At 41.0% G+C, this 22,510-nt stretch overlaps 1 protein-coding gene across 2 annotated transcripts in view; it reads left to right on the top strand.

The window, feature by feature from the left end:
* dcun1d1 (DCN1, defective in cullin neddylation 1, domain containing 1 (S. cerevisiae)) overlaps positions 1-22,510 on the top strand; it is a 51,383-nt gene that overhangs the window by 14,717 nt on the left and 14,156 nt on the right. For both annotated transcript variants that reach the window (XM_078207029.1, XM_078207021.1), the window contains one exon: positions 14,385-14,553. In XM_078207029.1, the coding sequence (XP_078063155.1) occupies positions 14,385-14,553 (169 nt within the window). The remainder of the gene's footprint in view (positions 1-14,384; positions 14,554-22,510) is intronic.

Raw genomic sequence — 22,510 nt, 5'->3', positions numbered from 1 at the left:
ACTACTGTCCTTGACCGGCCCTAACCTCACCCTGGTCATTCTTTTATTCCTCACATAAGAGTAAAAAGCCTTGGGGTTTTCCTTGATTCCTCATCCCTACATAAGCTTCCCTCTTCCTTTTCACAAGACATTCCACCTCTTTCGTGAACCATGGTTCCCTCACTCGGCCATTTCGTCCCTGCCTGACAGGGACATACCTATCAAGGATGTATTGATTTTTTTCAAAATGTTAGCATAAAGGCATTTTTTGGGGATTTGACAGAATAGCTAGTTGCTATTAATACTTTTATTTCCCTTCAATATGCTTTTTCCCCCCTCCCATGTTCCGGTCACTAAGGACAATGACCTGGAATCTGGAATTCACCAGACGTCATTCATCCACGGTGCTGTTCGGTCTCCAGTGATGAATTTATGTCAATTTGATGAAGAATAATTAATATCCTCCATAGTGAGAATAGCAGCAGATCAGGATTCTTTTATTCATTAGTTATTGGCATTGCTGGCTGGGCCTGTATTTATTGCCCATCCCTGAGGACACAATGCTGTAGGTCTGGAGTCACATGTAGGCCAGACCAGGTAAGGATGACCTGTTTCCTTCTCTAAAGGATATTAGTGAACCAAATGGGTTTAACTTTTAAACTCTTAATTCCAGATTTTCTTGAATTCAGATGTCACCATCTGCCAAAGTTGGATTTGAACCCAAGTCCCTAGAGCACTACCCTGAATCCCTGGATTACCAGTCCAGTGACAATACCACTGTGCCACTGCCTCCACTGAATATTTCAGAATTTATTTTGCTGCTTGATTTCTGTGGTATTTTCAATCTGTTTTGTTTGTTTATAGCCAGTTACAAGATAATAAAATATATAAATAGAAATGAATATTGGCATAAAAACAAGGAATATTAGAAAAATAGCAGTTCATTAACTCTCCAAATATATCTCAATACTGACTGTGAACTGTTGAGTGTTAGGAAGAATGCTTGTATTGTACCAGTGATTAACATCAGAGCGATTTCAAGAAATGGAGCAGAAAACATCCACCCCAAGAGACAATGTCAGTGTTTCAAGGTCTCACTAATTTAACTGAGTTTTTTGAAGGTGACAAAAATGAGTGATGAGGGAAGGACTGTTGACATTGTCTACATGGACTTTAGTAAAGCATTTGACAAGATTCCTCGTGGCAGGCTGGTGCAAAAGGTTGAATCACACAGGATCAGGAATGAACTAGCTAGATGGATTCAGAACTGGCTTGGCCATCATAGAGGGTAGCGGTGGAAGGGTGTTTTTCTGAATGGAGGTCCGTGACTCGTGGTGTTCTGCAGGGATCAGTGCTGGGACCTCTGCTGTTTGTAATATATATAAATGACTTGGAAGAAAACATGGCTGGTCTGATTAGCAAGTTTGAAGATGATACTAAGATTGCTGGAGTTGTGGATAGTGATGAAGGTTGTCAGAGAATACAGCAGGATATAGATAGGCTGGAAAATGGGGCGGAGAAATGGCAGATGGAATTCAATCCAGACACATAGAACCATAGAAAATTACAGCTCAGAAACAGGCCTTTTGGCCCTTCTTGTCTGTGCCGAACCATTTTATGCCTAGTCCCACTGACCTGCACTTGGACCATATCCCTCCACACCCCTCTCATCCATGAACCCGTCCAAGTTTTTCTTAAATGTTAAAAGTGACCCCGCATTTACCACTTTATCCGGCAGCTCATTCCACACTCCCACCACTCTCTGCGTGAAGAAGCCTCCCCTAATATTCCCTTTAAACTTTTCTCCTTTCACCCTTAACCCATGCCCTCTGGTTTTTTTCTCCCCTCGCCTCAGCGGAAAAAGCCTGCTTGCATTCACTCTATCTATACCCATCAAAATCTTATACACCTCTATCAAATCTCCCCTCAATCTTCTACGCTCCAGGGAATAAAGTCCCAACCTATTCAATCTCTCTCTGTAACTCAGCTTCTCAAGTCCCGGCAACATCCTTGTGAACCTTCTCTGCACTCTTTCAATCTTATTTACATCCTTCCTGTAACTAGGTGACCAAATGGTGATACATTTTGGTAGGTCCAATTCAGGTGGGAGCTATAAAGTAAATGGCAGAACCATCAGGAGCATAGACACACAGAGATCTGGGTGTGCAGGTCCACAGATCCTTAAAAGGTGGTGAAGAAAGCATATGACATGCTTGCCTCCATCGGACAGGGCATCGAGTATAAAAGTTGGCAAATTATGTTACAGTTATATAAACCATTGGTTTTATGTTCCACATTTGAAACACTGTATCCAATTCTGGTCACCACACTACCAGAAGGATGTAGAGGCTTTGGAGAGAGTAGAGAAAATGTTTACCTGGATGTTGCCTGGTATGGAGGGTATTAGCTATGAGGAGAGATTGAATAAACTGGGATTGTTCTCCCTGGAAAGATGGAGACTGAGGGGTGATCTGATAGAAGTTTATAAAATGATGAGAGGTATTAATAGGGTGAACAGTTGGAAGCTTTTTCCCAGGGCAGAAATGACAAATACAAGGGGGCAAAAGTTCAAGATAAGGGGGGAAAGGTTCAGTGGAGATGTGCGGGGAAATTTTTTTACACAGTGTGGTGGGAGCCTGGAATGCACTGCCAAGTGAGGTAGTTGAGGCAAACTCGTTAGCAACACTTAAGACTTATCTGGATAGACATATGAACAGATGGAGAATAGAGGGATACAGGCGGTTGGTCTAGAGAGGACAACATGATTGACGCAGGCTTGGACTGTGCTGTACTGTTCTTTGTTCTTTTCCATTTATAGTATCCAGCAATGTAAGAAATAAGGAGGCCATTTAGTACATTATGTTGGCCCTTTTGAAGAAATTATCTAACTAGTCCCATTGCCCTGCAATCTTTTCCTGTTCAAGTACTTATCCAATTTCCCTTTTGGAAGTTACTGCTTCCACCACCCTTTCAGGCAGTGAATTCTAGATCATTATTTGGTGCGAATATGAATTCTGTTCATCTCTCCTGGTTGTTTTGCTAATTAAGCTAAAGTTATCCCTGGTTAATGCAGTAGCAACAGTTTATCTATTATCAAAACCCCTCATTATTTTGAGCACCTCTGTTAAATTTTCCCTCGACTTTCTCCTGTTTCAAGGAGAGAGATTTCAGCTTCTTAGTCTCTCCACACAGTATAGTCGCTCAACCCTAGTATAATTCTGGTAAATCCTCTCAGCATTCCTTTCAAAGCCTTGACAGCCTTCCTAAAGTGAGGTGCCCATAATTAGACACAATACTCTCACTGGGATCTAGCCAGTTATTTATAAAGTTTTAATGTAACTTCCTTGCATTTGTACTGTGTCTCTATTTATAAAGCACTTCCCAGATGCTTTTTTAATAGTTTTATACACTTGTCCTGACACCAACAGGGGTACAGTAGCATAGCAGTTATGGTACTGGACTGGTAATGCACAGGTCTGGACTAATGATCTGGAAATGTGAGGTTAAATCAGCACCATAGCTGCTGGAGTATTTCTGGAAATAAAATCTGGAACAAAAAGCTAACATCAGTAATGGTGACTACTTTTTGTTTATAAAAAATCTAGTTCACTAATTCCTTTTGGAGAAGGCATTCTGCCGTCCTTGCCTGGTTTGGCCTACGTATTACTCTACAAGTGCATGTGAATGACTCTTAATTGATCTTACCAGTGACAGCCAGATACAGTGACTGAACTTAAAAAAAATGTGAATCACCCTGGTCTCTAACTGCACCTCCTTTAAAACTTACCATGTAGTGTATATTGCCTCCCCATTCTTCATCCCAAATAGCAACCATTATTTGTGTAAAAATGATGTTGCCTCTGTCTTGTATACTTTGCTCACTGATACCATCCTGTAATGAAAATGGCACTGGTGGAATCAGTTTTAAATTCAGAAAACTCAGCCTTGTCGTTGATTTTAATCAGATCAGAGTTGCAATTCACTGTTTAACTGTATTGAAAGAAACAAAGTCTCAAGGAGTTATGAAGTTGTGTAAGTAATTATTGAAGTTGCCCTACTATTTCCTGGGACTTCTGGACTGTAAATTGGGTCCTACAGTGTTGGTGTGCCTTTACAATGGCAGAAATCCCCTGGAAATTCTGAAGCTTTGACTCATTGCAGGCACTGATTTGAACTCAATTCCATGTCATTAATCTGGACCTCTAGATTACCAGTCCATCATCAAAACTATTCTAGTCAGAAAAAGGAGCGTTTTGCCAGGTGGGTTTTAGGGCTGAAAGAGGTTAGTTTCTAAATAGTTTGGTCTTCTGATAGGGTCAGGTGCTTGTTGTAAAGCTGCTTTTTCACTTACTGTTAAGAGCAAGTTTGGACTGTTTGTAACTAGGTAAATGAGATACCATTAGTTTGTTGAGTGAAGAATATGCAGTTCAAAGCACAGTTGTATTTCCTTGAGGAAATTAGTGTTTCACAGTGAGAATATGTTTTTATATGAGATGTGTGCTAAGTTATAATCATGTGATTAATGTTTGACATCTAGTTCTGGTGCATGTAAGCTATCCACCTGCTTTAGGTTCGCATACTTCTAAGGTCACTTAATTAACTTTTCTATAAGTTTAAGAAATGATTTAATATTTGTGATGAAATATTGGAAGAGTTGAAAATTATATCAAAGATTGTCAGGACCTTTGCTTTTGAGGTACTAAATTCCACTTTTTCCTTTTCCTATTTGTGCTAATTGCTGTTTTATTTTAAACCTACATGAAGTTCTGAATCCAAATATAGATTTGTTTCGAATAGTAAATACAGTAGTCCTGAAATCTATCTCCAGAAGTTTCTAAATTGTGTGTTCCTAATTAGCACCACATGAATCATATTGCCTTCAGGGTACATCCTCCTGCCAATTTTGGTATGTGTCAGCAGGATCAGGTGGCTTTTATTGGAATCCTTTCTCCTTTGTATCTTATGTGCTGTATCTGATGTGCATTTTCCCTGACCACTTTATCCCCTACACTTCTATGTGGTTATGTGTGCTGTGCATACATGGTGTATGATACACAGGAATTAAATATGACATGGTTTTCCTCAATCCATTTAAAATATTATTACTAAACCCTGATTAATCTGCAACCTGGCTTCTGTAGTGACTTAAAAGCCAATGACTTCTCAGTTTTGCAAAATACTTTGTTTATTATGCTATTGCTAGTTAAACTAGGGGAATTTCACAGCAACTTCATTGCAGTGTTAATGTAAGCCTTACTTGTGACTAATAAATAAACTTTAACTTTACTTTAAACTGAAAATATCACATTGATATGTTTTCCCACGCACTTTTACACTATGCAGATTACAGAGTGGATAATCATGCCGGTATTCTAGTAAAAGCTTATCCCTGCCTGACAAGGACTCATTCACAATATCATATTCTAGATTCCTTGTTTTAAGTGTCTTGCCTTCTTTATACACTCCTCACAAATACAGAGCAAATATCCAGCTGACCATGTCTTTGAATTTGATCAGTTTTCTATTGTTTCTTTTCTTACAATCTGTGCACTTATCAATTAGTTTTATATTTTGGGAAACCCAATGATTTGTTCTCCGATGAAATTGGATTTTTAAAATACCTATTTGCAGTCTAGACTAAAACCCCAAACTAAGAATGTTTTTTGTTCTTGTCTCCAAAACATGAAACTGCTGAGGGAAGTATTTAATTGAGGTATTTTTCCACCTGAATAATGGGTCCATACTAAAATTAGTTGGAGGGCACATTACATTTGAAACTGTTCTGGAGCTAAGCAATCTTATTCTTTGTAGTTTAGATTAGATTTAAAACAAAAGGAAGATATATGGTTGGATTATCAATGTTTTTCTTATTATAAAAGGAATTTATATGAATGTAGAAATATTTTGAGTAGATCTGCAGTGAGGGTAATGAGAGCAAAAGGGATAGTCACATGGAATATATCAGCTCAGATTTTGTAGTCAGAGGCTAGCATTGTTTGTTTGCCATTCATTGCATTTACGCTTCTCCACACATTTTCTATGGGTTTTTGTATGAAGATTTACAGTTATTAAAACTCAAAAGCAGTGTGGTGCCCTCTACAGAGACCTGGAACTTGTGAAAAGGATCAGCAAAAGTCTGTCTCAATCAGCCAGATTGAAATATCTGAACTGAGGCAGACTCTAAATGGGGAAGTGTAACTTAGAATAGTTAATTCAATAGAAAATGGCAAAACAAAAATAGAAAGATGGGATTAGGAGAGAGAAATAAGAGTCAGAAATAAAAAGGCTCAGATTTTGCTGTTGTAATTTCTGTGCAACTATCCGCTTTTGCTGTTGTTATGCTGAAATTGGCAGCAACTTCTGAAGTGCACACATGCATGATCTCCCCAGTCTGCAATCAAGTAGAAGTCACTGAACTGACCAGAGCTTATCTTTTATGCTATTAGTTTTGCTATAAAAGCCCTGGAAACAGTTGCACTCATTGAATGAGGTGCAACTAGGTTTTTAACAGCCTACTAAGTTTATAATTACTGCTGAGAAACCCTGAGAAACTGATTTTGTGGAAGGATTATCAGTGCACTTTGCCTCCTGGTTTGCTTTGAAAATACTTCAGTGTCATTGGTTGATTATCCTGCTTGATGACATTACTTTTGCTGGATGCCTAAAATCTCCATTTAACTTGGTCGAATTCAAACTGATACCAGAAAAGGAGAAACCAAGCCACAGAAAGCACTAGGTCTTTGTGGGTATCTATCTTTGAAGTCAGCTTCACTGCTGACTGCAAAATCCAGATCAATGTTAAATTTTAAAAAAGTTTAAAAAATTTGTCAATGATAATTTAGTTCTGCTAGAATGCGTCTCCATATTGTAAAAGTTAATTTTTGTGCTTGACAGTAATTAAGACTTGCGCAGTTTAAAAATTCACTTACACTTTTGGACAAACTCTAACCTTTTCTGGTGTGTTTATTGGGTACCTATCACACAAGTGCCCCAACTTCACACAGTTGCATCTGTTTGAATGCTGAGTCTTTCGATGAGATATCAGTTTAACACAGTTTCTGAACAGAGAGAGCGATTTCTGTATTTAACTGCATATGTGTTGAATCTGGAAGCTGCGGTCTGACTTACACTTTAATTGCGGGGAACACTGATTATTTATTTATCAACAATATATGTATTTATTTCTACCACAAAATCCAGTACCTGGAACAAACTGCTACTTAGTACATTAAATATTTGTCCAATTTGAGCATTTCAGAAGGAATGTAGATTTAATTTAGTTGAGTGGCATTGTATTGGATTCTGACATCGGACAGATTTTCTGCTCTGGATATGAACTACTCTTGCCTAAAATTGTGGTACAGATACTCATTTGGTTGCACAGAACTTTAATATCGCTGAAAAAAGAGACATGTCAAAATTTTTCACCTTGCAGTCATCAGGACACTTTGTAAGAATACCAGTACAAGTGGAAAGTAACAATTTATACTGTATGAGAAGAGTGTGTTGATTGTTTGGCAAGTGGATTGATAGAGGTATTGTCATGGAGAATGCACCAGTTGATGGTGGACTGATAGTTAACTGCCAAACATTGTTTGAAATTTACACCAGGCAGCTTGACCTTGATTGGTCATGGCATTGCCCTGAGGAATGAATCAGCGAATGGCTGCCACTTTTTTTGTTTAGCTAAACAGGCACGATGTATGTATATGTTCTTTCTGTCTGCAAAGTACAGGGCGCTGTGTTAATATATGTAGCTTCCAGTACACGCAAATGTGCCACACTGCAAACTCGACTGACACTCTTAATGTGGTTGTCAGCTTAATTCTTAATGAGGATTATTTAGCAAATGTTGTCCAATCACAACTAGCGCTGGACAGTGTTTTGAGTTTTGCAAACCCAGGTTGGTTACATACAGTTTACCTTGCCCATTGTGAACAGTGGCTGGGACATGCTGTTTGATACGATGCTCCAGTCTTTTGAGAAGTATGATCTACAGACCTAGCATCACACTGCCACTGAAATTTATATACCACATTACTCATTTGTGTGATAGGTAGCAAGTCGTTTTGGCTTGATGGCAACTTTCTGTTAGTGGCAATTGCCACTTGTGTAGCAGAAGTGTCTAATAGCTGTTGCTCAAGCTTTTGAGATACCTTACCCTTCCAGGGTAATCCAAAATTGACTGGGCACCTTTCGGGGCCAAAGTGGTGGCCTTCAACCCATTCATGAATTTGCATGATACACAGTGCGAGATGATCTGATCAGGGTAGCCATTATCCTGCAGGATGCCTCAAATGCACCCTATTGCACCTTATTTCAGCTTCAAGCTTGCATGGTGATTAAATGGCTCAAGCCCTATTTATAAGGTTGCCGATAAGACCAAGTATGGAACTGTAAGAATCCCAGTGTGTAAATTGACTTTTGACATGTCTCTTTTTTCAACAATAATTGTGGTGGGTTTTTAACATTTCTCCTTTCTTACACTTTTTGCTTTTGTGGCCAAGTGTGGCTGCTGTTCTGTACTTTATTGCAGTTGGACTAAAAGAGGTTCTTGATTGAAAGGCAGTGGCTCAGGAAAATTGGCTCATTATCCTCTAAGCAAATACTATTGACAAAACCACAGGTAGGATCCCTTGCATACCAAGAGATATAGAAATGTGTGGCTATTTGGTAAAATCAGATGTTGCAGCATAATGGCTTTTGCGTATAAAACTGGTTCATAGAGAATCATTGAGTCCCAACAGTACAGGAGGAGACCGTTCGGCCCATTGAGTCTGTACCGGCAGCAATCCTACCCAGGCCCTATTCCCATAACCCCATGCATTTATCCTGCTAATCCCCCTGACACTAGGGTCAATCTTAGCATGGCCAATCAACCTAACCCGCGCATCTTTGGACTGTGGGAGGAAAGTGGAGCACCTGGAGGAAACCCACGCAGACACTGGGAGAATGTGCAAACTCCACACAGACAGTGACCCGAGGCCGGAATTGAACCTGGGACTCTGGCACTGTGAGGCAGCAGTGCTAACCATTGTGCCATCCCAACCACTGTGTCACTGTGACACCGTTGAATGAACATGGGTGGCACTGTTGTCTCATAGCACCAGGGATCCAGGTTAGATTCCGGCCTTGGGCAACTGTCAATGTGGAGTTTGCACATTCTCCCTGTGTCTGCATGGATTTCCTCTGGGTGTTCTGATTTCCTCCCACAGTCCAAAGATGTGCAAGCTAGTGGATTGGCTATGCTAAATTGCCCCTTAGTGTCACATGATAGTTAGGTTAAGGGGCTTAGTGGGGGCGTGAGGTTAGAGGATAGGGCGATGGATGGCCCTGGGTAAGATGCTCTATCAGAGAGTCGGTGCAGACTTGATGAGCCAAATGGCGTCCTTCTGCACTGTGGGGATTCTATAAAAAGGAGAAGATTGAAATCTGAGAGCTGATAACTGTCACTCATAGAATCCCTACAGTGCAGAAGGAAGCCATTTGGCCCATCAAGTCTGCATCAGCCACAAACCTAACCAGGTCCTATCCTGTAATCCTTATTTACCCTTGCTAGTCCCCTTGATACTAAGGGGCAATTTAGCATGGCCATTCAATCTAACCCGCAAATCTTTGGGCTGCAGGAGGAAATCGGAGCACCTGGAAGAAACGCACGCAGACGCAGGAAGAACGTGCAAACTCCACACAGACAGTGACCCGAGGCTGGAATTGAACTTGGGTCTTTGGTGCTGTGAGGCAACAGTGCTAACCACTGTGTAACCGCGCTGTCCACTCGGACTGGAAACATAAATAACTACTTTTATATGCTAGAAATAAATGACACTTAAATAACGAGAGGTAGTGACCTCCATTCTGTAATCCAGCATTTGATGGTCAGGGCATTTAACTATATATCTGAAGATTGAGATCTTCAAATGGTGATGGAATAGATCCCATCTTGAAAAAAATAATGAATGAGCAATACATGGGATGATACAACTATGAGCAAAGACTTGACTGGAAGAATGAGTGTACGTGCACTGCTGAAAGTTAGATATAGCTCTTGGGGCTAAAGGGATCAAGGGATATGGGGGGGGGGTGTGAAGGGGGGATCAGGATATTGAATTCGATGATCAGCCATGATCAAAGTGAATGGCAGAACAGGCTGGAAGGGCCGAATGGCCTACTCCTGCTTCTAATGTCTATGTTTCTATGGCAGAGTTGTGGTATACATAGCCAGTTTTACAGCTGTCTGATCTTGGCAATGCACGTTAAATTTGAAGAAAAAAATGACTAAAAAATATGCATGTTTTAATGTAATTTGTGTATTTATATTATGTTCTGATAAGGAAAGTATTAATTTTATAACATCCAGTATTAGGCAGTGTAATTACCTTTATATTCTGCTTATTGGAATGGAGCTGTGCCTTATGACCAAATCCAATTGTTAAAAGAGAGTCTCCGGTCATTGGACCTTTGTTTGTTCAGAGCAATTTCTTATCATCTGCAAGTGCCAACCTAGAAATGATAGTATTTTAAGATTCTTTTATGCCTGAGTGAAAATGTGGCTTTCTAATATTTTAGTGTAACTCCTTTCCTTTAGTGAAAGGAAATACTATTTTGTTTTATGTAATTATACCATTATATGAAGATACTGAATTATTTAAGTTACGTTTTTATTAAGTGGGGAGCGTTAGCACTTTTTTCTGGTCCAAATTAAGTGTTAATGTTTTTTATATTTTTGTGGAAAGTATGCATCAATGATCTTGATTTAAAAAAAATTTTGGTTAGCTATGAATTTAATTCATTTTTAAAAACTTGTTTTAAAAATCCACGATATAGTGGAAGAAGGTGGAGTAAATGCTACTTTTGTGCAGAAGTGGTGTGGCATTCAGACTTACCCCTGGGATCTGGACAGGAGCGATCTCAAGGTTATGCTGAGGAGCATGAGAGTTTGGGAGAATCTTAGAGAGGGACGCTGTGTTCTTGGAGGCATTCAAAGTAGGATGATAGAATGTAGGAGAACGGAAACTGTCAGCTTTTCACCCATCTATCCACCCTTCCATGACATTTTAACAATTTGGACTTGTAAGGACAGTTTCCGAACCATGAACTGGAAACTGACTCTTGTTTAAAAAACTTGGTTTGCATTTACTGTGTACCGATTGTCTGTCAGCTCTCTGAGCTTTGAAAAGCCATGGGACCACTTCCAGCAGAAAAGCTTTGCTGGCCACTTCACTGCTAGAAATGTCAAGTTTTTAAATTGAACACCAGCTTTAAGTTCTTTGAAATGGTTCCTGTTCTGTTTTATTATCTTTAGCAAGTCCTTCAAAGAACTGAAAAGCTGGTGCTCAACATGTCCTTATCTAGGAGGTGGGAGAGGCTGGCAGGGCTGTTAATACTTGGGTTGTGCAAGGAACAGCCAGTAGAGTCCTGGTTAGGCAAATCTCCAGCAACAGGTGGGTGAAGCTATTAAGAATAGGGTCACCTGGTCTTAACACTGTGAACACAGTTGAAAGATGCTGCAAAAAAGCTAGGAGGACCTGAGTGGGAGAGAATTGTGGGAATAATGAGCCAAGCTAGTTGAGAGTTTTAAAAATAGATTGTGTGCCATTTACAGGACATGCACGTTATGTAGAAGTTTTAATATAATGTTTAGATCTCTTGTGATGTAGCTCTTTGTCATAAAATTGTATAACCTCTGACTAAGGGCAGATTATCAAGTAATGTGACTTGTGAAAGTGTGTGTGCTACTTCTGGAAAATGTTATATATTCAACGTTGTTACTATGTTCTCAATGAGTAAAAGAAATGTTTGGGGATTCTAACTAAATCTTTCATTAGGTTCTAACAATTCTGTAGTAGTTTAGACTAAAGTTGCTACACCACTCTAGCCTTAGGTGTTACAGATTCCTTAGATTATCATTGCAATCAATAACTGCTAGATTTTTTTCGACTGGTTAATGCCCAGCTCCAGCAAGTGTTAATTGCTGACATAGTTTTGTCTCATCAGCAAATTTAATATGAGCCACTCACAAAATAGGCTTACAGAATTTTGTACTTTTTATCTAAATTGTAGGTCTTGTGTGCGAGAGTCTGCATTTTGTTCCATTCCTCTATCTTTGTTGTATGTTGCAAGTTTTTCTGGCTTGTCCTACCTTTTCTAGGCAAAACATTGCTTTGTGTTGAAACCAACCTAAATGTAGCCTACTATTCGATTTATTCATCTAACCATAGCTTTTTGAATATCAAAAGTATGAAATAGTAGCTGGAAATGTTCTGTTGGAATCACTACCATTTATGCAGAATGTTTAATTTGATTAAGTGAGTTTGTATAGAAGACAAAATTCTGCAGAGCATAACATTCAGATGGGAAAGCTGGTGATCTAGTGCGATGATAATAGAAAAATCCAGTATTAATCGGAGGAAAGTAAGGCAGGGATATAACCTCAACAGATGGCATAGTAGGAAAGAGTGAGAGTAATTAATTAATGGCACTTAAAGGCTGCTAAAGGAAGAGGAATGTTGGGTGTGTAGTTATGAACTGTGCATGTTCGAAGTGGCAAGCAAATATAAAGTATTTCTCAGCATATGCTAGGGGTAGGTGTTGTTATTGTTCCAGCTTTGTTTACATTGCACCCTCAACTTCCGTAAAGGTACTGGAGCGTTTCTTTAGTGTTATTTTTATATTGGGAATTCCTTGGTGTTCTTTGTTTATACCTATCTGAGGCCAAATTAAATTTAGGCTTTTTTGCATATTCTGCAATATAATTGAACCTCTCAAAATGTTTTAAAAATTATTTCCAAGGCACCAGTTAGCTTGCCTATGAGTACATCTAAGCTTCATTTTACATTTGAAATGTTGCCAAGAAGCTGACATCAGATTCCCCAATATTTAATTGTAGGAAATTTCTGCTTATCATAAGGAGATGTGAGGGCTGATGACTCAAAAGGACAGTTAAAGAGAATTTAAGCCGTGTTTTAGAGGAGGTGGAAAGGGGGGCGGGGCAGGGCAGAGAGGTTTAGGACAGGAATTGCAGAGTTTAGGTTCCAGGTAGCTGAAGGCACAGTTGAAAACATTTTAAAAATATCAATATGAAGAGCTTTAAGATGTTTGAGAGACATAGGCTACTCATTCCATCCCTCTTCTTGACAACTGTTCGAGGCTGAATCAGTCTGTCCATGGCCTTGCTGTCATATTTGACCAAGATCAGCTTCTGACCACATATTCATGCCATCATTCAGATTGCCATCATTCAGAACTTCTGACTTCACACCGTTTTGGCTCACTTGCTGTTTAAACCCTTGTTTATGTCATTGTTGCCTGTAGACCTGACTATCATAAGGGGGTGGCACGGTAGTACAGTGGTTAGCACTACTGCCTCACAGCCCAAGGGACCTGGGTTTGATTCCCGGCTTGGGTCACTGCCTGTGTGGAGTTTGCACGTTCTCCCCTTGTCTGCGTGGGTTTCTTCCGGTTGCTCCGGTTTCCTCCCACAGTCTGAAAGACGTGCTGGTTAGGTGCATTGACCCGAACAGGCACCGGAGTGTGGCGACTAGGGGAGTTGCACAGTAACTTCATTGCAGTGTTAATGTAAGCCTTACTTATGCCTAATAATAAATAAACTTTAAAACTTTACTTCATTGACTTCTGGCTGGTCTCCCCTATTCTACCTTCCGTAACTTGACATCATCCAAAACTCTGCAGTCCGCTCCAAGTCCCATTCACTAATGCCCCTGTGTTTACTGACCTACATTGACTCCCAAGCAAACAAGGTCTTGATTTTCAATTATTCATCCTTTATTTGAAAGTCCTTCTATGGCCTCACCCCTCCCTCTATTTAATCTCCTTCAATGCTACAACCCTCATATCTACGTTCACCTAGTTCTGACCTCGTGTACCTCCAGTTTTAATCACTGCACAACTGGTGACTGTACATTCTGTTGCTTAGGCCTTAAGCTTTGGAATTTCCTTCCTGTACCACTTTGATTCTCTTTCTACACTACGTCTCTCTCAAAGCTCCTTGGGACATTTTATTACATTAAGGTGCTATCTAAATACAAATTGTATAAATGCAAGTCGATTATTTTGGTGGTAGTCGCTGAGGGTAGAATATTGGGAGAATAATTCTCCTTGGGTACTGGGAGAGCAATTCACTTTGGATGATGGTTTGCGATTTTTAATGTTCACTTCAATCCCTTTATCAGGTCTTTAATTTAGGATCCCATTTGAAACATGATATTTCAAAATTTGAACACTCCTCTGATGACGCACTGAAATGTCAACCTAGGTTATGTGCTCAAGTGTAGCTTGAACTCTAATCTTCAGACTCAATTGCACGCATGCAATCAATTGGGTTAGGCAGACACCTTTTTGAGAAAGGTTAGCATATTCTGGTAAATGTGTACTTTCTTTACTTGTAGATCCGCAAGATGAAAATAAAATAGGAATAGACGGTATTCAACAGTTCTGCGATGATTTAGGATTGGATCCAGCCAGTATCAGTGTACTGGTCGTCGCATGGAAATTCCGAGCAGCCACACAGTGTGAATTCTCAAAACAAGAATTCGTAGATGGTATGACAGAATTAGGGTAAGTAAAATAATGTATTTGTACACGTAGAACCATAGAACCATAGAAAATTACAGCTCAGAAACAGGCCTTTTGGCCCTTCTTGTCTGTGCCGAACCATTTTTTGCCTAGTCCCACTGACCTGCACTTGGACCATATCCCTCCACACCCCTCTCATCCATGAACCCGTCCAAGTTTTTCTTAAATGTTACCGCATTTACCACTTTATCCGGCAGCTCATTCCACACTCCTACCACTCTCTGCGTGAAGAAGCCCTCCCTAATATTCCCTTTAAACTTTTCTCCTTTCACCCTTAACCCATGCCCTCTGGTCTTTTCTCCCCTAGCCTCAGCGGAAAAAGTCTGCTTGCATTCACTCTATCTATACCCATCAAAATCTTATACACCTCTATCAAATCTCCCCTCAATCTTCTACGCTCCAGGGAATAAAGTCCCAACCTATTCAATCTCTCTCTGTAACTCAGCTTCTCAAGTCCCGGCAACATCCTTGTGAACCTTCTCTGCACTCTTTCAACCTTATTTACATCCTTCCTGTAAGTAGGTGACCAAAACTGTACACAATACTCCAAATTCGGCCTCACCAATGCCTTATATAACCTTACCATAACACTCCAACTTTTATACTCGATACTCCGATTTATAAAGGCCAATGTACCAAAGGTACTCTTTACGACCCTATCCACCTGTGACATCACTTTTAGGGAATTCTGTACCTGTATTCCCAGATCCCTCTGTCCAACTGCACTCTTCAGAGTCCTACCATTTACCCTGTACGTTCGACTTTGGTTTGTCCTTCCAATGTGCAATATCTCTCACTTGTCTGCGTTAAATTCCATTTGCCATTTTTCAGCCCATTTTTCTAGTTGGTCCAAATCCCTCTGCAAGCTTTGAAAACCTTCCTTACTGTCCACTACACCTCCAATCTTTGTATCATCAGCAAACTTGCTGATCCAATTTACCACATTATCATCCAGATCATTGATATAGATGACAAACAACAATGGACCCAACACCGATCCCTGCGGCTCACCACTAGTCACAGGCCTCCACTCAGAGAAGCCATCCTCCACAACCACTCTCTGGCTTCTTCCATTGAGCCAGTGTCTAATCCAATTTACTACCTCCCCATGTATACCTAGCGATTGAACCTTCCTAACTAACCTCCCATGAGGGACCTTGTCAAAGGCCTTGCTGAAATCCAGGTAGACAACATCCACCGCCTTCCCTTCATCCACTTTCCTGGTAACCTCCTCGAAAAACTCTAATAGATTGGTCAAACATGACCTACCACGCACAAAGCCATGTTGACTCTCCCTAATAAGTCCCTGTCTATCCAAATATTTGTAGATCCTATCCCTTATCACACCTTCCAATAACTTGCCCACCACCGACGTCAAACTTACTGGCCTATAATTTCCCGGATTTCTTTTGGAACCTTTTTTAAACAACGGAACAACATGAGCCACCCTCCAATTATCCGGCACCTCCCCCGTGAATACTGACATTTTAAATATGTCTGCCAGGGCCCCTGCAAGTTCAACACTAGCTTCCCTCAAGGTCCGTGGGAATACCCTGTCCGGTCTTGGGGATTTATCCACTCTGATTTGCATGTCTAGAAATATAAATTCATCTTTGACGAGCTTCTGTTCATGTGCCCACTATTAAACCCTACAAAGTCATGTTGCAGTTACATAGATTTTAATAACCATTTCATCGTACTAATTTTCAAGAATTGGTTCTGTCGATCAAAATCTTGGACTTTCCTTCCATTAAAGCAAATTTCCTTTTTAGGGTAACTTTAATACCAAGGAGAATAACAGTAAACGGCCATGGTAGCTGCTAGCCAGAGTATTGAAGCCCTCCTGCCGTTTCCTCCATAGAGGAGGGATTCCACAGCTACATTTATACAGGGCTTCCCCAGATTGAAATGCAAAATTGAAATTATATATGCAAGCAGTAGTTGCGCAAACATGTAATCTTTTTGGACAAGATTTGATGACGTTTGTTCTAGTAATTGCAGTCGCTGAACCAGCGCTATACAGTGAACTGATAGTGAAATTGCTTACATTCTGCAGGGCGTGGGAATACTTCAGTCATTTGAATTAGTCCCTTGTTTTGTGTCCTATGTCTTTGATTTCAGCAACGTTTCTATTTTTGGTGAAGACAGGATTCTAGTTTGTACCTCCTTTTGTCTGGAAAATAAATCATATTGGTTAGTTGTACTTGTTGAGTTTCAAAACATATTTTTCAACAACATAGAAATCTTTTAATCCTAACACTTCAATTCTTTGCTTTTCAAGCTTTTTTTGCTATAAACTACATCGGTTTGTGTGATGGTTTGTATTGAACTGCCATTCATTTTATGAATTTTGGAATTTTTTTTAAAAGGTAGGTTATAAAAGGCTGTAATAAAGAATGCTATCTGTTTAAACAGGTTCTTGTCTTCAGTCTTACTCGTAAGGGGTGAATTCTCTCATCCCGCCTGCGGTGGGTTTGTGGGGGCGGGAGGGCAGAGCAGAGAATCTAGCAGGAGCTGCAAAAGTCAGAAACCTGACGGCGTAAGATTGCATTGCAATTCTCCCAGTAGTGGGTTAATGGTGGGTCGGCTGTCTTCCCATTGGACTGCTTGTCTAGCTTTCAGTCTTGGGTAAGCCACAATTTCAACCAAGCTAAGCTTTGTTAAAGCTCGTCATTGTCTTTGGCTCAAAAGCAACACTTGATAACGCATTTAAAGTAACAAACTGTCCCAATGAAATATGACACTGAGCCACATAAGGAAATATTAGGTCACGTAGCCAAAAGCTTTATCAAAGAGATAGTTTAGGGAATATCTTAGCAGAAGAAAATGAGGTAGAGAAATGGAGGGGTTTAGGGAAGAAATTCCTGCGCCTGGGGCCAAAGCAGTGGAAGACATGATCACCAATTGCAGAGTGATTATAATTGGCACTGAAGCACAGATATCTCGCATCGTTGTGAGCCGGGAGAATATTACAGAGATCAGGAAGAATGAGACCACGAAGGGATTTTTAAAAAAGGATGAGAATTTTAACACCAAGATCTTGTTTGACTGGGAGCCAATGTAGATTAGTGAGCACAGGAATGATGACAATGCTACTGGGTGAATGGAACTTGATGGGAGTTAAGTGTTTGCGAGCAGAGTTTTGGATGATGTCAAGTTTACAGAAGTTAGAATGTGGGAGACCAGCCAGGAGTCTAAATAATCATCCTGAAGGAACAAAGTCATGAATCAGTGTTTCAGCAGCAGATAAACTGGGAGGGGGTGGAGTTGGGCAATATTACAGAGGTTGAGATAATAGGCAATCTTTAGTGATGATGTGAATATATGGTCAGATGTTCATCTCTGTATGACAGCAGGGTTGGAAACGGACTGGATTTTCAGGAAAGATAGAAACTGATTTGGGAAACAACATTTGTGGAAGGGAGGGAGGAGGCAGCATCAGCTCATGAAATGGTCTTGACCTTGGTGAAATCGAAGAAAAGAAAACTGAATGCGAAGATTTAGCAATCCCTGTGGCCTGATTTCTCCTTTCCCAAAATTAGTTTGAATCTGGCTCCAGGTCAAGGGAATCTCCAGGTGACCAGTAGCATTAATGTCATTATAGATCTATAAAGGAATGCAGACTCTCCAAATGTAAAAATTGGGGAGTTAAATTATGAGGACAAACTTGAGTACAAGTGCTTGAGAGGTGATCGATGTGTTTAAAGTTTTAAAGGAACATTTTCTGTAGTCAAGTAATCGATGGTAAAGTGGCGTGATCTTAAAATAAGAGTGAGGATCTTCAGGAGAGAAATCAGGAAGTGTTTTTCCACACAAAGGATGGTGTGAATTTGTATCTTCTTCCCCCTAAAGGCTATGATTGCTGGGTCAATTGCTGCTGTCAAGACTGAATTTTTGTTTGCTACATAAGGGTACTGACGGATTTGAATGGAGCGAAAGTGGTGTGGAAATGCAGAGCAGCCATGATCGAATTGAATAGTGTAGCATTGGGCTGAATGGCCAGCTCTTGTCACAAAGCAAAATACTGCAATTGTGGAAACCTGGAATTAAAGCAAAATGTTGGAAATACTCAGAATGTTGGGCAGAATCGGTGGAGAGAACAATTAACACTTCAGATTGATGACCCTTTGTCATATCAGATGAAACGTTGGCCTGAAACATTAATTTAACACTTGCAGCTTTCTTCGGATCTTCCATCTTCAGCTTCTATGGCGATGGAGGTACTTGCAGTGACCGATAAATTTAAATGCCAGGAGCAATTTATGTTTTGACAGTGGTTAATCAGTAAGAGTGTCCTACTGAGGTATGGAGTGCACCTGCATGGTGAGGGGATGGGAGTTCAAGTGAATGTTCAGATTAATACACCAGTGCTCGAGGTTGGTGGGAAGAGGAAGGGGAGAATGCTATTGGTTGTAGGATATTTGGGCAATCACGTTTGCCTCACTTGTATGGCTATACTTTCATTGCATCTTATCCTGGAGTGGTTTACTGTATAAACTGTTGACATTGAATTTAATGATTGTACAAAATCAAGAACATGTCCATTGTCCAACAAAAAATCTTTTCAAAACGCTGGTCTGAGATCTTTTTCATGTGTCAAGCTTCAGCAAATGAAGATTCATATGGAGGAAGAGGAATTTAGAGTCCATAGCATGATGTGTGACAAAAAACGTTGAAATTTGTATATATATATATTGAAAATTGCTGGTGTGGTTGCTTTCTTAATGAAAGTGTATAAATTGTTACGATCCTTGTAAAAACTGATAACTTAAAAAAAATTGAACTTCTAATGACTGACTGAAAAGATCACATGACAGGATTTCAAGTTTTAAGACTTACTGTGACAGACAAATTAAAAGTGGGTGAGGGGGTGAGAGGAAGATTTGTTTAGTGGTGGCATCATGCTGAAGTTGGTGGAAATGGCAGAGGATAATCCTTTGAATGTGGAGGCTGGTTGATTGATTTTACTTCTAATTTCCACCCGTCTCTCACCTTCACATGGTCTATCTCCGACACCTCCCTTCCTTTCCTTTCTCCATTTCTGACGACAGTCCAAAGATGTGCGGGTTAGGTTGATTGGCCATGCCAACATTGCCCCTTAGTGTCCTGAGATCCGTAGGTTAGAGGGATTAGCAGGTAAATATGTAGGGATATGGGGGTAGGGCCTGGGTGGGATTGTGGTCGGTGCAGACACGATGGGCCAAATGGCCTCTTTCTGCACTGTAGGGTTTCTATGATTCTGTGATAGACTGACTACCAATATTCATTACAAACCTACTGACTCTTACAGCTTCTTTGGCTGCAGCTCCTCACACTCTGCTCCCTGAAGGACACCATCCCCTTCTCCTAGTTTCTCAGTCTCCGCATCTGTTTCGATGATGCTATCTTTGAAAACAGAGCTTTAGACATGTTTGCCTTTTTCCTCAATCAAGGGTTCCCCCCCCTGCTGTGGTTGCCAGGGCACTCAACCGTGTCCAACCCATCTCCCGCACCTCTTCACTCATCCCTTTTCCTTCCTCCCTGAACCATTGCGGGGTCCCTCTTCTTCTCACTTTTCACCCCACCAACCTCTACATTCAAAGGATCATCCTCCACCATTTCCACTGTCCACCATGATGCCACAATTAAACATATCTTTCCTTCACCCCACCCCGTCTGCATTCTGCAGCGACTGCTTGCTACACACTGGTTCACTCCTCCATCACCCTCAACCCTTGTGAGTGGCATGGTGCCTTAGTGGTTAGCATTGCTGTCTCTCAGCCCAGGGACTTGGGTTTGATTCCAGGCTTGGGTCACAGTCTGTGTGGAGCCTGCACGCTCTCCCCATGTCTGCGTGGGTTTCTTCCGGGTGTGCCAGTTTCTTCCCACAGTCTGAGAGACGTGCTGGTTAGGTACATTGGCCATGCTAAATTCCCTCTATGTACCCGAACAAGCACTGGAGTATGGCGACTATGGGATTTTCACAGTAACTTCATTACAGTGTCAATGTAAGCCTACTTGTGACACTAATAAATAAACTTTAAACTTCATCTCCTTCCCACTGCACCTTCCCATGCAATCACAGAAGGTGCAACACTTGCCCCTTTGCTCCATCCCTCCGCACTGTCCAAGGGCCCAAACACACCTTTCAGGTTAAGCAGGATTTCTCTTGCACTTCCTCCAATTTGGTCTACTGTATTCATTGCTCCCCACGGAGTCTCCTCTACATCGGAAAGACTATTGCTTACTAGGGTACCACTTTGTGGAACACCTTTGTTCAGTCCGCAAGCATGACCCCAACCTTCTAGTCATTTGCCATTTCAACTCAGCATCTTGATCTCGTGCCCACATGTCGGTCGCAGGCCTGCTTTAGTGTTCCAGTGATGCCCAATGCAAAATGGCAAAATGACACCTCATCTTCCGATGAGGCATGTCACAGCTTCTAGACTTAGGCTATAAACTTTCCCTTCCATTTGGATCCCCACCACCACCAAGCTCATCCCACCCTCCTCCACATGTCCAATGTCCCTTGTTGTTCAGTTTTGCTGCCACTGAGCACTGACTTCTGTTTTCCTATTAACACATTCTGCTATCCTATTTTTGCCACTATTAACACTCTTGAGGCCGAATGGCACCACCAACGGCCCTTTTTCTCATGTCCATGACGTCAGTCTCTACTTAGCTCAGAACTATCACTGACTTTCCATTCTGTCCCTCCCCATCTCTCAGTATACAATTCATCACATTTCTATCCCTTTTTAGTTCTGTCGAAGGATCACATGGAATCATAGAAACCCTACAGGGCAGAAAGAGGTCATTTGGCCCATCGAGTTTGCACCGACCACAATCCCACCCAGGCCGTACTCCCATATCCCTACATATTTACCCGCTAATCCCTCTAATCTACGCATCTCAGGACACTAAGGGGCAATTTTAGCACGCCGAATCAACCTAACCCGCACATCTCTGGACTCACCATTTTACATGAACTCCCCATTAGCTACTGCTCTCTCTATATGCTGCCACATCAAAGTTATCCAGCATTTTCTGTTTTATTTTCTTTGCCTAGGTTGCATTCCCAGTCCCATCTCTCTCGGCTTCGGCCCCATCTCCCTCGGCCCTGCTCTCTCCCTCTCCCATGCCTTTTACCTTGCTCTCTGCTCTCTCTCTCCTAGTGCCCTCTGCCTCGCTCTCTGCGCTCTCTCTCTCTCTCTCTCGCCCTTTTCCTAGACAAAACTCCAAATGTATTTCCATGGAACAGAGTGAAAGTTTTAAGGGATGGAAATTTCTTTTCCTCTTTTGGTTCTTCCTTGCGCTCTTTCCCCTCTGTTCTGAGCTATCTGTTTCCCTCTCCGTAGGCCGAAGGAACTGATCTTGCACAGACTCTTAACCTCAGTTGCAGTTGGAAAGTGCAAAAACATGTAGAGAGATTAGAAGTAGTCTTATGGTAACATTCTAAAGTCTGTGGGCTTCCAAATGTAGTCTGTCCAAATTTTAGTGAATTTCAATTACTTGTATCTTTCATGTAAACATACTGACATTTTCTGAGAATTGCAGAATTCTGAATCATCTTTTAGAAGTGAGCATGCAAATATTTCAAAATGTTCTACATTTGACACTTCACCTCAATGGCTGCCTTTGCTTAATTTGTTGGGCTTTCATTGTGCAGCAACATATGTTTTAAATCAGATCTTTTCTTTTAAAGTTTATTTATTAGTCACAAGTAAGGCTTACATTAACACTGCAATGAAGTTACTGTGAAATTCCCCTAGTTGCCACACTCCGGCGCCTGTTCGGGTCAATGCACCTAACCAGCATGTCTTTCAGATTGTGGGAGGAAACCAGAGCACCCGGAGGAAACCCATGCAGACACAGGGAGAACGTGCAAACTGCACACAGACAGTGACCCAAGCTGGGAATCGAACCTGGGCCCCTGGCTCTGTGAGGCACCAGTGCTAAC

Source organism: Mustelus asterias, chromosome 3 (assembly GCF_964213995.1).
Source record: "Mustelus asterias chromosome 3, sMusAst1.hap1.1, whole genome shotgun sequence".
Lineage (NCBI taxonomy): Eukaryota > Metazoa > Chordata > Chondrichthyes > Carcharhiniformes > Triakidae > Mustelus > Mustelus asterias.
The sequence above is the reverse complement of the archived record's forward strand: the minus strand, read 5'-3'. Positions and strand labels throughout refer to the sequence as shown.